Source organism: Drosophila miranda, chromosome XL, assembly GCF_003369915.1.
Source record: "Drosophila miranda strain MSH22 chromosome XL, D.miranda_PacBio2.1, whole genome shotgun sequence".
Taxonomy (NCBI): domain Eukaryota; kingdom Metazoa; phylum Arthropoda; class Insecta; order Diptera; family Drosophilidae; genus Drosophila; species Drosophila miranda.
In genome coordinates this window covers 24,433,050-24,448,812 of record NC_046673.1, presented here as the reverse complement: position 1 = coordinate 24,448,812, position 15,763 = coordinate 24,433,050, and the positions used below count along the sequence as shown (strand labels likewise).

At 46.7% G+C, this 15,763-nt stretch overlaps 1 protein-coding gene and 1 long non-coding RNA gene across 2 annotated transcripts; both read left to right on the top strand.

The window, feature by feature from the left end:
• The first annotated feature begins 6,595 nt into the window (after positions 1-6,595).
• Positions 6,596-6,926, top strand: LOC117188293. The gene is made up of 2 exons (XR_004472548.1): positions 6,596-6,707; positions 6,764-6,926. It is a non-coding gene; the product is annotated as an uncharacterized LOC117188293 (long non-coding RNA).
• A 4,474-nt stretch (positions 6,927-11,400) lies between these two features.
• Positions 11,401-15,147, top strand: LOC108164682 (transcription factor btd). Its single transcript, XM_017300544.2, has 2 exons — positions 11,401-12,912; positions 13,038-15,147. The coding sequence occupies exons 1-2, from the start codon at positions 12,131-12,133 to the stop codon at positions 14,434-14,436; spliced, it is 2,181 nt and encodes a 726-aa protein (XP_017156033.1). The 5' UTR covers positions 11,401-12,130; the 3' UTR covers positions 14,437-15,147.
• Positions 15,148-15,763: the final 616 nt, after the last annotated feature.

Sequence of the window (15,763 nt, the reverse complement as noted above, 5' to 3'; positions counted from 1 at the left end):
GATGCTGTCAAGGATGCTATGACTGTGACTGTTACTGTGACTTTGACTGTGCCTGTGGCTGTGGCTGTGTGCGTGGATGGTGTGGCTTTGGTGGCACTCCGTCTGTTTTCCTTTTGCCGCTCCTGTGCCTTCTCCTCCAGCCAAAGATCTATCGCGTCCGTGTCCAATTGGCACCGCACCTCGAAGGTCAGCTCGACCCACTTCGAGCTCAGCTGCGCACCCAACAACAACCGCGAGCGGATCAGATCCTCCAGCTCCTGCTGCTTCTGCTGCTGATACTGCTGCTCTTCCTGGTAAATTTTGTCGATTTTGTTGTTTCTTAAACACCAGTCAACGCTCGCGTGCATTTTCGTGTTGGTTTGCCCCACCAAAGAGATGACCTTGGTTTGGGGATGGGGGGGATTGGTGTTGGTGGTGGTTTCTTGGTGGCTGCTCCTTTTTGTTTTTGTTGCTTTCTTTCTTTCCGATTTCTTATTTTGTTGTTCTTCTGTTCTTGTTCTAGCCACTTTTCAAAGTTGTTATTGTTGCAATTGTTGTTGTTTTGTTTGTTTGCTGTTTCCGGAATATTGCGGGGGGAGTGGAGTTGTGGTTAATATGACGATGATTGAATGACGATTGAAGTTTTCAAAAAATATGTTTGACGAACAAAATATAATTCGTAGAAGCAGCGGTTTTGTTGTTTTTTTGTATTTTTTTTGTTTGTGTGTGTTTTCAGTGTTCGTCCTCGTCCGTCTTTGAGAGAAACAAAGGGTAGAAGGAAAAAGAGCGCGCGCGAAATTGTTTTTTGGTTTTGCTTGAACCGTTATTTATATTACATTTGTTGTTGTTGTTACTTGCTGTTGGTTTGTTGCTAGTTGTTTTTGTTTATGTTTTTGTTGCTGTTGCTATAACATTTTGGCGGCTTTTTCTTTCTTTGTCTCTTTCTTATGGCGCTCTTCGCTTTTCGCTTTCTCCTTCTTTCACTCTCCCTCTCTCTCAGGCTCTGGCTACACTTGTTCTTCGTGGTTTTGTTTTGGTTTTGGTAAAAAAAAAAACGCAATTCACATGTTTGTTGTTGTTGTTGTTGTTTTGGTTGTTGTAATTGTTGCACTTTTAATTATTGTTGTGTTGCGTTTGCTACGTAGTCCTGCTGCTTCCGCTGCTTCTGCATTCTTCGTTGTTGCTCCGTCGTCGTTCCTCGTTGTCTTTGCTCTAACATTGCACTTTAACTGTAAAAAAAAAACACAAACACAGCATAAGACACAGGACACAGCAACACATGGGGTTCGGTGTTTGTGTGTATGTGTGTGCGTGAGAGATGTCCACAGAACGGGACTACGACACGGCTGCGACAATGTCATTCCCGCTACTTTGGCTACTGCGGCGAATGCTACCGATTGCCAATATTTATTTATCTTTTTAGCCGACTTGCCGCGTTCTGGCCGGGCTGCTCTGCCCCCCTGCCACACCACAGCTTCCTCCTCCGCCGACGCCACCTCCTGCCTCCTGCCTCCTTTCGGCGAGACAGAGACGAGACGGAGACACAGACTCCTACGCCGCCGCCGCCACCGCCACAGACGGACGGACACGACTTGACAACGGCACTTGAACTCGCTCCCACACTCGCAATATTTTACCCACTCGCTAGCTCTAACCAGACGTGGACGTGTAGCCCCTCTCGCTCTTGCGCAGCAGTTAAAAAATAGGAAAAATAATCAAATCGTTTTGCCGCCAGGGCCAAACAAGTGCCGCCCTTTTTGTAACAGTCGCCTTTCCCACAAAATAAATGGCAGGGAAAATTGCCAAAAATTTCACTCTAGTAATTACTCCCCATACAGAGAAGGCATAATTTCTGACGTTAGTTTTTTTGACAAGCAAAAATTGCATTATTTTGATTTCGCTTCCGCATTGGAGGCGCAGCAGCGGGCGGCCATCATCGTACGAGATTTAAATCGAGAGCCTACTCGCAAGTTTTTCGACGAAAAGCTTTTTGCGCCTCTGCGTTTGGTTTGCTTTGGGTTTGGGGTCTCTGTCTGCCACTCGTCATGCTGACCAAGCTCCACCGACAGTGGCGGTCGCCAGAGCGGGACGGAACGCGTGTACAGATATATTCTCGTAAGTTTTCACCACACAAAAACGCACACACACTAGCACTCACAGCGACACGACTCAGAGAGAGAAAGAGAGTAACACGCTCTCGCACGTTTGCTAGTGTGCTAGCATTTTAATGGTGTTGGTGTGTGCGCATACACACACTATGGGTAAGCGGCCAGCGAGTGCGAGGAGCATTGGAAAAGGAAAGAAAAACAGAGACGACGACAGAAATATATTCCATTTTTTGTGTCGCTCTGCTCGTCGTTTTCTTCTTCACGTCGCTTCAAAGTTTCTATTGCAGAAATTTTTTGTGTTGTGCTTGGGCATTAGGCAATTTTGGCGGCCCCGCAAAAAATCACAAAATTCTGGCCGGCAAATCCATAATTCGAGAAAATATCGTAGTTAATTAGGAAAAAATTTCAGGTAATTCTGTTCGGCGAATTAATTTTGTAAACTGCAACTTTTTGCCACGCACTTAATTTTGTATTATTCTATGGAGTTTTGTCGAATTTCGCATTTATACCGTATAATTTTCACATTTTTCCCCGATTTTTGGCAATTGCTGCAAACTTTTTCGCAACACTAAAACAAAAAAATTTCATCCGCTTGTGTTGCAGCAGAAAGTCAACTGATTTCGCGAACGAGTAGCAACAGAACTAGAAAGAAAGACTGAAGCTGAAACGACTACGGGCCCGCTACTACGGGAGCGGAGAGCGAGAGAGCGGGCCAGATAACAAGCCAGCGAGTGGTCGACGGTAGTGATGTCCTGACTGGTTGGCAAAGTATTTTTAAGCTACTAGATCACTTCTTTCACGATCATGTCCGATCATGTTCCTTTTTCTGGACATGTTCAGGACAAGAATACGGACAAATCCCAACATGATAGGGACATGCAGCATGCAGCTCAGACATGTGGGCATACATATGTACATAACGTAAGTTAGGAAACATATCATATGCATAGCTGAAATGCACTGCCGAATGGTATATGGTATTCCGGCAAATGTTCCTAATTATTTTATTATTGGCTTGAAGACGCATGGAAATCACAAAATCAGACTGGGAACCTCTAAAGATATCGCCTTTCTGGCATATTGAACTTTTCTTTCATAAGATGAATTTCGTAATATAAGCAAATGGCTGGAAACATCGATATGGGCAACCGTATTTAATACATATGTTGAAGCAAAGTAAAATCGAAACAAACTCCACTCGAAAAAATCTTTTCATGGAATCGCCACGAATATTTTAATTTTTCAATAAATGCTTGGTTTTATGGGGATTCATTTTATCAGAAAACCATATTACAAAATTCACATTTCTGCTACAAACGGGTCAGATCGGGTCACTACTTTCACTCATCTCTGTTGGCCACAGTGTTAGACAACTCGCGGAGTAGCATGTTTTCGGTGAGCGGGCGGCTGCAGAGAGAGCGACAACAGGCCGCAAACATCCGCCACAGGACGCACCACTAGTGTTGTCCTTGTCCGACGAACCGGTGGCCATCGAAACAAGAGCGCACGGAATCAAACATTTATTTGTGAATTATTCCGCAATAAAAGGCTACTTAGCTGCTGGCTTACAGTTCCAACCATTGCTCCGCCGCGCATTTCATCCGGATGCGTATTCCATTCGGTTTTTTTTTGGCGCGCGCTTTAGAAGGGCGGCCGCATAAATATTTACAATTTTTTTGTTATGGCGGTTAGGCTGCTGGGCCACACACACAAACGCATATTCAGCCAGAGAGCACTCTCACTCAAACACGCAGACAGACACGTTGGCACGAATGTGAGTGAGACAGACAGAGCCGATCTCTCTGGCATTACCTGCGTGCGTGTAAGCGGGCCAGCTGGCGTGACGCACTCTAACGAGTCCGGTCAGCGAGTGAGTGGATTCTCTGAGAGTGCGCTGCTGAGAAAAATATCATTTTCTTTCCAAAATGTCCAGTGACGATTGGGCATAATGCCCAGCATATTTTACGTTTAAATGCATTTGTCCAATTATTGAATTCTATTCTTTGGTAGTGCGCCATTAATTGCGACCAAGTGTGATCTTCTACATACGTTTCGCCGGCTGCCTTGCAAGTCTACTAACGTCACGACTACGTCACGTTTCGGGGCTCGCGTGTAATTTTTGCGCCAATTTTCATCTACAATTTTTTTCCTACGTTTTCTATCTTTCTGTTTTTTGTTCCGCTGTTGGAAAAGTGCGCCATGATGTGGTCAGGGGGGGGGGGGCGGGGTGGGTAGGCCTTGTTTATGCTCTCTCCGCTTCAGAGATGAGCAATTTGCCTGCCGCCACGATCGTTCACAAGTTTTTAAGGTATTCTCTTCCGTCATAGAGCTACGAATTGGTGAAATCCCGGCTAGCTTCATCATTCAAATTACAGAATTCGATTTCGAAATATTACTCCTGCTCAAACTAGACTCAGCAATGGTGTAATTTTTAATTTTATTCATTTTTTTTCCCCAAGTAGCAAGCCCGTGACTTTTAGGGCACCTAAAACTGGGTCGCGGTCGGCTTTTTGGTTTTTTTTTTTGTAGTATTACGATGAAAATAAATTCTGAAAAGGAATGTTCTGGAACTAGCTGGATTGTCATATATTTAAATACATTTTTGTATGACCTAAAAGTATTATTTAGATAACTCGTATTTATTCAGCAATTTGCAGCGATAATGAGGCAATTAAATGTGAATATTGGAATTACTTTTGAAATCTTACTTTGCCTGATTTTTCTCTAGTATTTTTGAGCATGTCTAAAGCATACATTTGTTAACGAAAAATTATCTAAGGGATATATTATCATGGTTAATCAGGATTAATCGTGTTCTGTTTTCCCAGCTCGGCAATATTTATAATTTGATTCATCAATATATCGGGCGTCTGTCTAATAAGAGTTGGAAATTAATAGAAATGTTAAAAATCATATAGGAATTGTAGAAATCTTGTATTAATATTTCTGCAATAGCCAATTCAAATCTTTTCATTGTCAGTCACGACTATCGGAATTGCTCACGGAGGGATGGCCATCCTTAAGTATGACTGTAACACTCCGGAGAGAAAATACCAAACATTAAGTGCTGTTAAATGTGAAAATACAAAATATATAGTACTGTCAAATGACAAAAGACAGCGCCCTCTGTAGCGCAGAGTCAGCACTAAATTCGTGTGGCGTGTGTCTTTGCTAACTGCCCAATGCGCCGTCTGTTGTTTGGGAAAATGTCCGTTGGAATTTGAATTTTAACTATTTTTACAAACTTTAAAGCTAATCAACCTATAGGGAACATTTTTGGCACTAGCCATATTTCCAAATAATAATACTAAAATAGAGCATATTCCCGTCTACGCTGTCACCGGACTCTCATGCCATTTGCCGACAAAGGAGCAACGGCAGGACATCTAAGGACTTTGAAAGGAACAGCGGTCTCTCTTTAGAGCCTTTCGCAATTTAGTATCGCACCAATTAGTCGTCCTTTGTTCATTGTAACCTGCTTTGTCGCCTTGTTTTCCCCATATTTTGTTTTGTTTTTTTTTTGTCTTTTCTTTTTGCGAAAATCTAATCGATTTTTCCCATAGCTCTTTCCCTGCTCTATGTCTGTTTCTTTCCCACAGTTGCCACTGTTTTATGCCTCTCTCTCGCTCCCAGCGGGGCGTGCGGTGCCAGAGATCAGAGGACCGAAGGCCGCCGCGGGGCGCCCTCAAACTGATGATCATTTCGACACCCCATTTATGGTCCTGGCGGCTTCTTCTCTTCTTCTCCAGCGGAGTAAGAGTCGGAGTCGGAGTCGGAGGCTCTCTCTCGCTGGCTGGCTGCCGCTCCTGTTTCTCCTTCCCCCTTTCCACCCGTCCAGCGGCGAACAAGTGCCTTGCCTTTTGAGCCTTCCTTTTGGGTAGGATTTTCCTTGCTGTTGGGTAAAGTGATTTCCCTGGAAGTGTTAGAATCCTCTTGTTTCGGCACTCTCCCTCTCTGTCTCTCTCTCTCTCTCTCTCTGCTGTCTCTTTCTCTTTTTTCGGGGTCTTGTAAATTGATGCTGTTGACATTTTTAGTGCAAAATGGTCTCCTAGGAGATCTCTAATATCTTGTTCGCGGTTCGGCCCCTGCCTGTGGCAGTGCCAGTGCCCCTTGTCACTTGCCCCTTGCCCCTAACACACGGACACGGACACGGACAGGCGCACGCACACGCACACGAGAAATATTTATTATTGAAATTAAAATTTATTGTTTGATTCTATTGTTTGTGTGTGTTTGGTTTTTTTGCATCGGAGCCGCTTGATTAGAGAATTCCCTGGAAGTAGATGAAGATTCGGTTGCAAGTGCGCGCCCCCGCCCCCACCGTCCGAAAAGGTCAAAGGAGGCGCGCCCTGGCCTTGGGCCAAAATCGAGGCATTGCGCAATCTGTCGCTCAGAAAGACGGGGGCACAGTCGGCACAGTCCGGAGTCCGAGGAGAAGGCGTTCCCTGATTCCCATTTGGATCGATAGAACGATGGATCGATGGAGGTTAGCAGCCAGCTGTTGTTCGCCCTGGGATCTCGAATATCAAGTGCTTTAGGCACTTAAACATGTACATATTTCTGATATATCCACAGGCTATACGAAATGAAAGGATTTATAGGATCAGAAAGAAAGGGAAGGTAATGTCATTAATTACATGTATTTTGTTATGTTTAAACTCTGTTCTGGTTTCCAGGCACGATTGGAGCATATCTGAGAGAATGTTAATAGCCCTGAGGCATTGCTCGCAGACAATCCACAATTCACGATAGCAAGGCCTACAGCAAAGCATATCTTTAATCTTGAATATCTTTAATGTGTTATTAAATTCGATATGAAAATTAAATGCATTCAATTAAGACAATTTTTGGGTGCTCGAATGATCTCGGATGCTTAAAAACCCTTGAATAAACCCCTAGTCTATTGTCTCTGCACATTTACGACTCTATAAAGATTTTGCATTTACGATTACTATGCAAAAACGAAGAATAATTTTGAACAAGTATAATTTTAGGTTTCTAAATCAGAATATTCAGAGCCCTGGAACGCCGCATCCCACGTTTGCCTCGACAAAAACGTTTCGATATTGAATGCCATTTAATGAGCGGCCCTTTCTGGTTCATTTTTGAGACAGATCAGACGGATTAGACTTTGACTAAAGCGAAGAAGAGATATAGGAATAAGTATACAGGAGATATGTCGGAGTTCAAAGTCAATTGGCGAGAAAAACCCCGGGAGATTAGGGTTTCGTGGCTAATCTCTGGGCAAGAGCAGGGGCAAAGACGATAGAAAGGCCAAAATATTTGCAGACAGTGAAAGGATTTAAATGCGAAAATCCCCATAAATCCAATTAACATAAATCTGCATATCGGGTTGAGGGAAGGCAATCGAAGGATTCCGAATCGTGAGGCAGTAGGCAGGAGCGCAAGAGCGCAGGAGTGCAAGGGTTAGGGTACCGAAAGGATTAGAACGGAATGCGAAATTTCAATTGAATAAGATTCCCATATACCTGTGACTCCTAGAGGGGAGGCTCGACTTCTATCTGTCTCTCGCTCACACTCTCTGGCTGTTGATCTACATGTACTGTATATCTGTCTCCTTCCCTCTCTGGTTGCGGATTACCGCAGACGATCCCTTGACTTTTCCTGCTAAGCGATCGTAAAACGTGGATTATGCATTTATGGCCCCACACACACAGGCACACAGGCACACAGACCCACCGACCCACACACTCACCCACTCAGCCACTCGCCCACCCGCCCACAGGGGCGACTGACCACCGACCAGGGGTGCGGTTTAATCCGAGACCAGGAAGATATGATATTAATCTGCTCGATGGGTGGTGGATGGATGGATGGATGGATGGATGGATTGGTGGATCGTCAGATCAGGGATCAGGGAATCAATAATTACGATTCAGGCGTAGCCGAGTCAGGGGCTAGGTAGCACAACATTCCCTCCCGGTAATCCTCACCAGCTCCGCTCCGCTACGCTTCGCTCCTGGCGTGGATTAGCGGCGATCTAGTGCAGAAATCCCCAGGCGCGGGTGAGGATGAGGAGCTTTGGGTGTCGCTAAATGCACAGAAGTCAAAACTTTTGTGATCTCTACCTGAATTGTCTGAATCGTCTGAATCCCCGTGATCCTGCTCCTGATCCTGATCCGCGCAAGACACTTCGAACGACAGTTGTTTGTGTCTGTTTGGTGGGCTCGTCCTGGCTAATCAATTGATTATCGCCATGGATTGAATCGGGGATTGAATCAGGATTGGGTGGGGTAAGGGGAAGGACAAGAAAGGTTGACTGTTTGTGTAGGCTTGAGACTGGATTTGGATTCAAATCCCACCGAAAAGATTAGCATTGCACAATATTTGTGGAGATTTGTGGCGAGAACCTAACCTTCCTCTGAAAGTTCTTCCTTTTCTGGATGTTCTTCATATCAGAGACTTTCCCTTGATGTGTACAAATATACACTTTGCTCTGATCTTCTTTGCCTATTTCTCAGCTATTTAGCTCTGCGCTCCTCCTTTGGACACTTCTTCAGATCTTTCTTCAAAGATCTGGCATCTGATTCTCCTCCCCCCACTCAGAGAGACAGACAGACACTCCCACATCTCACTTGACCTACTGGCAGGAATAAAAAAGGGGGCGGCGTAGCGTGAGGCAGAACTTTCCTTGGCCCGGCCTGGCTCCTTTTTTGCTAATTGATTATGCGGCGACGCTGTGGCCCAAGGACAAGAACAAGAACAAGGACAAAAGCTGCAAACAGGAGACCGGCCAGACCGGTAGACAGGGGCAGGGCAGTGGCAGGGAAGGGCAGACAGTCTTCAGGTCTAGTTGACTTCAGCATTGTCATAAATCTTCGCCAACGGAGGAGCTACCCGAAGGGCGGGGAAAAGGGCAGAAGAGAGTGCTCCTCTGGCAGCACGAGACAGTGCTCCTCCTTCTCCTTCTCCTTCTCCCCCTTCTCCTTCTCCTTCTACTCCTTGGTGTTGTTGTTGCTTCAATATAATTGTATCTTCCGTTTCATTACATGTTACCCCAGAGAGCCAGAGAGTCCCGGTCCCAGTCAGAGGATACCCAGTGCCAGAGAAGCAGCCAGGGAGTGTCGGGCATAGGGGATGCGTTTGCTTTAATATCAAAATAATCAATGGGATACAGTTGGTTGAACTTGAAGCACTTTTAAAGTTTGTTTCTTTGTTTCCTTGGCGTTCTACAAGAATTGAATGAATTGGCGGTCGACACTATCTACATATCTACAGATCTCTTTGGAATGTGTATCAAAATTTCCAGGGATTTTCACGATTATATTAACACTGTTAGCAGAGATACAACTAGTCCCCTAATCTGGTTAATCAGTGATGTTGGATAGCGACTTATAGGATTGGTATTTAAAGTTACCCTGATATTATGTTAAACTTCCCAGGACGACGGTGGATCGTCCCAATGGGACGACAGTGATTCAAAGCTCGCGAGTTCGCGATGGGGTGGTACTGGGTAGCTTTCCCGTCGATCACTCTGGCCGACTGCTGCGTGCCCCTTGTTTCCGTGGCTCGTTTCGGTTTAGGAGTCATCATTATCTTTTCACAGTACAGCGGCAGCGGCAGCAAATCGTAAAATTTGTGGCCGGGGAGCCACGTTGCGTATGCGTAATAAAAAAGACGCCGCATAATAAAAATGGATAGCCAGAAGGGTAGGGTGGGGTGGGGTGGGGTTGGGTAGGAGAGCCAACAACAATTGTGATTAATGTGCGCTCACACACACACACATGCACGCAAAGGCAAAGGCAAGCGCATACAGAGAGAGAGAGAGTGAGAGAGAGAGAAAGAGAGACCCGCGGCTGCTGCTGCTGCTGTCGACGTCTTGCACTCGCCTTCGCCCGCTCTGCGCCTCTGCGTCTCTCTTTTGTGGTGGTGTTTGGTTAACGCCCCTTTAAATACAGTTATTTCATTGGGCCGCGACCACAAATTTATTAGTTTTTATTGTTATTGTATTGATATTTGAATTATGCCATGCCCCCGCTCCCCGTTCCCAGCACCGTCTCTAACCTCACTCCCCTTTCGCTTCTTCTTCTTCTTCTTCTTCTTGTGTTCCCTTTTCTTAGATGTTGAGAAAGCGAGAGATAGAGAGAGATAGGGAGAGGTAGATGGTGTAAAGTGAAAAATTAAATGCCATAAAACAGAAATTTTAATTTAATTAAAATGATGAGCAATGTCTGACTCTTTTGCCTGTCTCGTTTACTCTTGAGAAATTGTTAGTTTTGTTCTCTTTTGAACAAAAAAAGTAAATTACATGAAAACAAATGGGAATAAATGGGTTGAGAAAGGGTATACATGTGTACATCATATGCATGGGTAATAATGGGATTATAAAGAGGGATAAAAATCTGTCGATTTACTTCCATATTTACTACCTTGCTATTCTTTACTGAGAACAAAGCCCAATTAACATTAAGCAAATGGATTCTTCAATTTAAAAGACGAAGCTAACATACCCTTGAAGTTCGATGATCAATAAATCTGCATCTTAATCTGCAATAAATCTTTTGCGAAAATATACATAATTCAAAGCAAATGTAAAAAGTATATTCGTAGATAAGAAGTAACATTATATTATTCAATTGTATCTACTACATTCTTCTAAATTAATAAATGTAATTATCTGGACGGATAGAAGTGTTGAAAAATCTGAAAATAATTAACTTTGATTTGTATGGTCGAATAATTGAAGTCTTTTGAAAGTTATAGGAGATATGTACATATATCCTTCGCTTAAAGCTTGAAGTGGTCAGGTCTCAGAGTCTAAGGAGCAACAAGATTGACCATAGGAGGCATTAAAACAACAACCACTGCTGCGGCAACAACAACCACACGACACCACAAAAATGGAATGCTCACCCAATTGCTTTGACACACAAACCCACACATAGAAATTAAAACAAAACGCCTGCGGATACCCGAAAAGAAGAAGCACAAACGAAAGAGGGATAGAGAGAGCCCGCAAGCATGGCAGTGCCCGAGAGCAAGTGAGACAGATAGTGCTGCCCTAAAGGCAAATCCAAAAACAACCACCACCACACCACCAGCAGCAGGCCAGAGACAGCGAACGCGAGAGAGAGAGAAAGAGAGAGAGAGAGAGAGAGAGAGAGAGAGAGAGAAAGAAAGCCACAGCCACAGTGAGGCAGGACCCGAGCAGTCGGCCAGAAGAGTACAGCACTATGACATGCCTCTGCTGCTGCTGCTGCTGGCATGCTATGCTGCCCGCCGCTACCCGCACAACGACGACGACGACGCCGCTGCTGCCGTCATCAGTGATTCGTTTTGTACGTTGTTAGACTCTCTCGCTGCGTTTTGGAATTCAGTCGAGAACGATAATTAACGGTGGTTGTATCACATCACGCGCAGCAGCAGCAAAGCAGCATAGCAGCAGAACAGAGCACCAAAGCAGCAGAGAAGAGCACGACGAAGAGAATCCGACCATCGACACATCAACATCGACACCGAAAACGAATTCGAATCCGAGAACGAGAGCTGCGCGGCCCCCCTCGTTTGCAGCACCGTCTACAGTAAAAACTGCAACTTTGTTTCGGATCTATATACTATATATATATATATATACTCGATATATACCACGCGATTCCGGGGACTTGTGAATTTTTGGTTGTGTTTCAGCCTTTAATTTGCTTCGTTCGGTCGTTGGGTTTTTTTTGCGGTTCCATTTCGCGTGTGTGCGACGCATCGACGTCAGCAATTATTGAGGAGCAGCGGCAGTGGCAGTGGCAGTGGCAGAAGCAGCGGTAGTGGCAGCAACCAGCAACCAGCAACCAGCGGCTGTGGAAAGACTATAATTATAAAACTAAAGTGAAAAGCGTGCCATAATTACAAGACAAATATCAATAAGTGCAAGAGCGAAATGTGCGAAAATTGTTAAAGCAGAAGGAAGAGCAGAAGGAGCACAGAAGGAGCAGCAGCATCCAGAGGAATCCATAGCAGAGGAGCCACCACCATCCTCCTCTTCCTCCATCCAGGAATCAGCATCCAATCACCACGCAAATTGCATTTACAATATGATTGATGCGGCCTGCAATTACCTGAATCCCTATGCTCTGCCCCAGCAGCAGCAGCAGCAGCATCCCCACCTGCAACAGCATCCCCATCCGCATCTCCAGCAGCAGCAACAGCAACCGCAACAGCAGCAGCAGCAGCAACTCCATTTGCAACAGCAGCAGGAGCACCAGCAGCAACAGCTCCACTTGCAACACCAACAGCAACAGCAGATGCAACATACTCAGCAGCAGCAGCAATCGTCGCATGATTTTATTAGCGCCAGCGCCTCCAGTGGCACCACCCCCAACTCCAACTCCAGCAGCTCCAGCATCAGCGGCTGCAGCACCAGCAGCTCCCCGCTGTACGGCGTTGGGATTGGCATCGGCATCGGAATCGGGAAACCCGGAATGAAAATGGAAATGCAATATCCGCCACAGGCCTCCTCCACGGGCACGGCCTCGCCCAACTCCAGCATCCAGTCGGCACCATCCTCGGCGAGCGTGTCGCCTAGTATCTTCCCCTCGCCGGCCCAGTCCTTTGCCAGCATCTCGGCCAGTCCCACCGCAACGGGGGAGAGCAGGATCGCCGTGCCATCAGCAGGAGCAGCGGCAGTGGCCGCCTCCACAGCAGCCACATCCTCCGCATCCGCATCCACACCCTCATCATCATCCTCGGCAGCAGCAGCGGCGGCGGCGGCAGCAGCAGCTGCAGCGGCAGCCGCGGATCTGGGGGCAGCGGCGGTGGCCAGCGCCGCCTACGGATGGAATTCGGCAGCAGCCGCCTACTCGGGTCTGCCCTCAAGGTAAATATCGCCGGAAGGAAGAAAGGATAACAGAAAGAAAGAAAAGAAGAAAGTGCTTCTCGAATCCTCCCATGATAGCCCCTGAACTAATCCTCCATTTCCATCCCTTTTTGCGATCCTTGCAGAAGCCAATTCCCGTACGCACAATACGCGTCGGATTACTACGGGAACGCGGTGGGCATGTCCTCGTCGGCCGCCTGGTTCTCGCACCAGGAGCGCCTGTACCAGCCGTGGTCCTCGCAGAGTTATCCGAGCTTCAACTTCGACGACATCGCCTTCCAGACGCAGCTGCAACGTCGCTCGGTGCGATGCACCTGCCCCAATTGCACCAACGAGATGAGCGGTCTGCCGCCCATTGTCGGCCCGGACGAGCGGGGTCGCAAGCAGCACATCTGCCACATACCCGGCTGCGAGCGGCTCTACGGCAAGGCCTCCCACCTGAAGACCCACCTGCGATGGCACACAGGCGAGCGCCCGTTCCTCTGCCTCACCTGCGGCAAGCGCTTCTCCCGCTCGGACGAGCTGCAGCGGCACGGACGCACCCACACCAACTACCGCCCGTACGCCTGCCCCATCTGCTCCAAGAAGTTCTCGCGCAGCGACCACCTCAGCAAGCACAAGAAGACCCACTTCAAGGACAAGAAGAGCAAGAAGGCCCTCGCCGCCGAGGCCAAGGAACAGGCGGCGGCAGCCATTGCCTCCAGTACCGGCTCCGGCTCCATCAAGCAGGAGAAGGCGGAGAAGCTCCAGAAAAAGTCCAAGACCCATTCGCCACCTGTGGAGTTCAAGCAGGAGCAGCCGGAGAGCGCCCTGCTCCACAGCTATGCCCCCTATGCCAATCTCTACCAGCAGTCATCCTCCGCCTCAACCTCGCTGGCGGCTCCACCCCCGCCGCCCCCACTCTTCCAGCAGCAAGCGGCTCTCCACCATCAGCAGCAACAGCAACAGCAGTCGCAGATCGGGCTGGGGAGCAGCTACGAGCCGTGGAGCAGTGCCGCCAACAATCGTGCCATACAACTACCGACTACCTCAGTGACCGCCACCTCAGTACCCGTCACGGCCAGCTCCCCGTCCTCCTCCTCCGCCTCGGCCAGATCCCCATCGGCATCTGCATCGGCATCGGCATCCTCCGCATCCGCATCTGTATCCGCCTCCGCATCGGCAGCTGTGGCCGCTTTGGCATCGCAGCAGCAGCACTACGCCGCCCTGGCTATGCAGAGCGAATCCCAGTTGGCGGCGGAGTATGGATTGACCATGTCCGGCCTCGCCAGCGGCGCCAGCCAGGACTCCAGCTCGAGCTGTGCGGGCTCCAATGCAGTATCGAGCCACTCAAGCGGCGGTGGCGGCTACTCCAGCCTCATTGGCCACATGAAGTCGGAGTATGCGGCCAGCTATCCCACGGAATTTGCCACCGGCTCCTCCGGTTATGGGTACCCGCACTCGCATCCGCATCATCCGCATGCGCATCCGCATCATCATCACAATGCCTGGGCAGCGGCCTATCATCCGCATGCCACGGCCTAAGGCTCTACCAATCACCAATCACCATCCACAATCCACGTCCTCCTTATCCTCATCCTCATCCTCGTTGTTGTTGACGGTTGAAACCGATGCCATGCTCCTAATCACTAAGCCCCAATACCTGATCCTGATCCCCCATATATCTCTGTCTCTATCTCTCTCTCTCTTTCTCTCTTATTCTCTCCAAGTGAGTCGCGGGTATCGTGATGTCGAGCCACGTGTGACTCTACAGATATTCTAATCATTCTTTGAGGAGAAGAAACCCGTAGAACGAGATCCATCTAGTGTTTTTTTTTATATATAAATGTGTTTATTGTTGATAAATCTACAGAAAAAAGTGCAGATGCAAAAGTCTATATATTATACAGATAGATATTACTATATGTACTCTATATATATATAATCGTTAGCCCTAAGAAGAGACCATTTTTTTTGTCCACATTTTTTTTAATAGTCCTAGGAGAAAGTGATTTTTTTTTTGCATGTGTGTACATAACTCTATAGACCGATATACCATATACCATCCTATGTGTAAGGAGTATATAAGGAGGAGAGAAACCATCTAGTTGTGTACCATAATAATTGTAATAATTGTTAATTGTCTTTAAGATAAATTATATATACTCGTAATCGTACACAAATCGTACAACAAAAGGCGACAAAATCCACAAAAAACACACAACAAAATCCTAACAATAAAACAAAAAAAACGAACAAAATTATATCGAAAACAAAGGCGAATTCCTGTTTACTTCTTTCCACAGCAGAACAGAACAGAACAGAACCTGATCTGCTCTGATCTCTCGACTCATCCACGACTCACCCTCGAGTCCAGTGGTAGGGGTTGCTGATCAGCAAAGAGGGAGGATTGGGGTTGTTCGGAAGCTTCTTCCCTTCTTCCTGTTTGAATTTGTATAGCTTTTGGGTGCGGATAGTCAATGGAGATCCAGACATTTTCCCATGCACTGAAACCATTTTCAGGGTAGAGCATCGTGTAGTTATTGGGTAAACATCCAGTTCATAGAGTACGGACGTATAAAAGCTAGAAGAAAGCGTTTTCGATACCATAAATGTATATATTTTCAGAGCGTTACTTACAATGATTACATACATTCCCAGAGAGTAGATCGTTTCTTATATTCCTTTCTGTTTAGTTTATTTTTCCATTAAAGATTCCAATCAACATTGAGGACTCGCTTTTTCTATAAGAAAATAGATCGATACGATCGATTCGTCGTATTGAATTTAATTCAGAAATTTCCCATCATCTCTTTCGCGCAGATTGGGATCATTACTCAGGGATCGTATCGATCGACTGGGGGGGAACCAA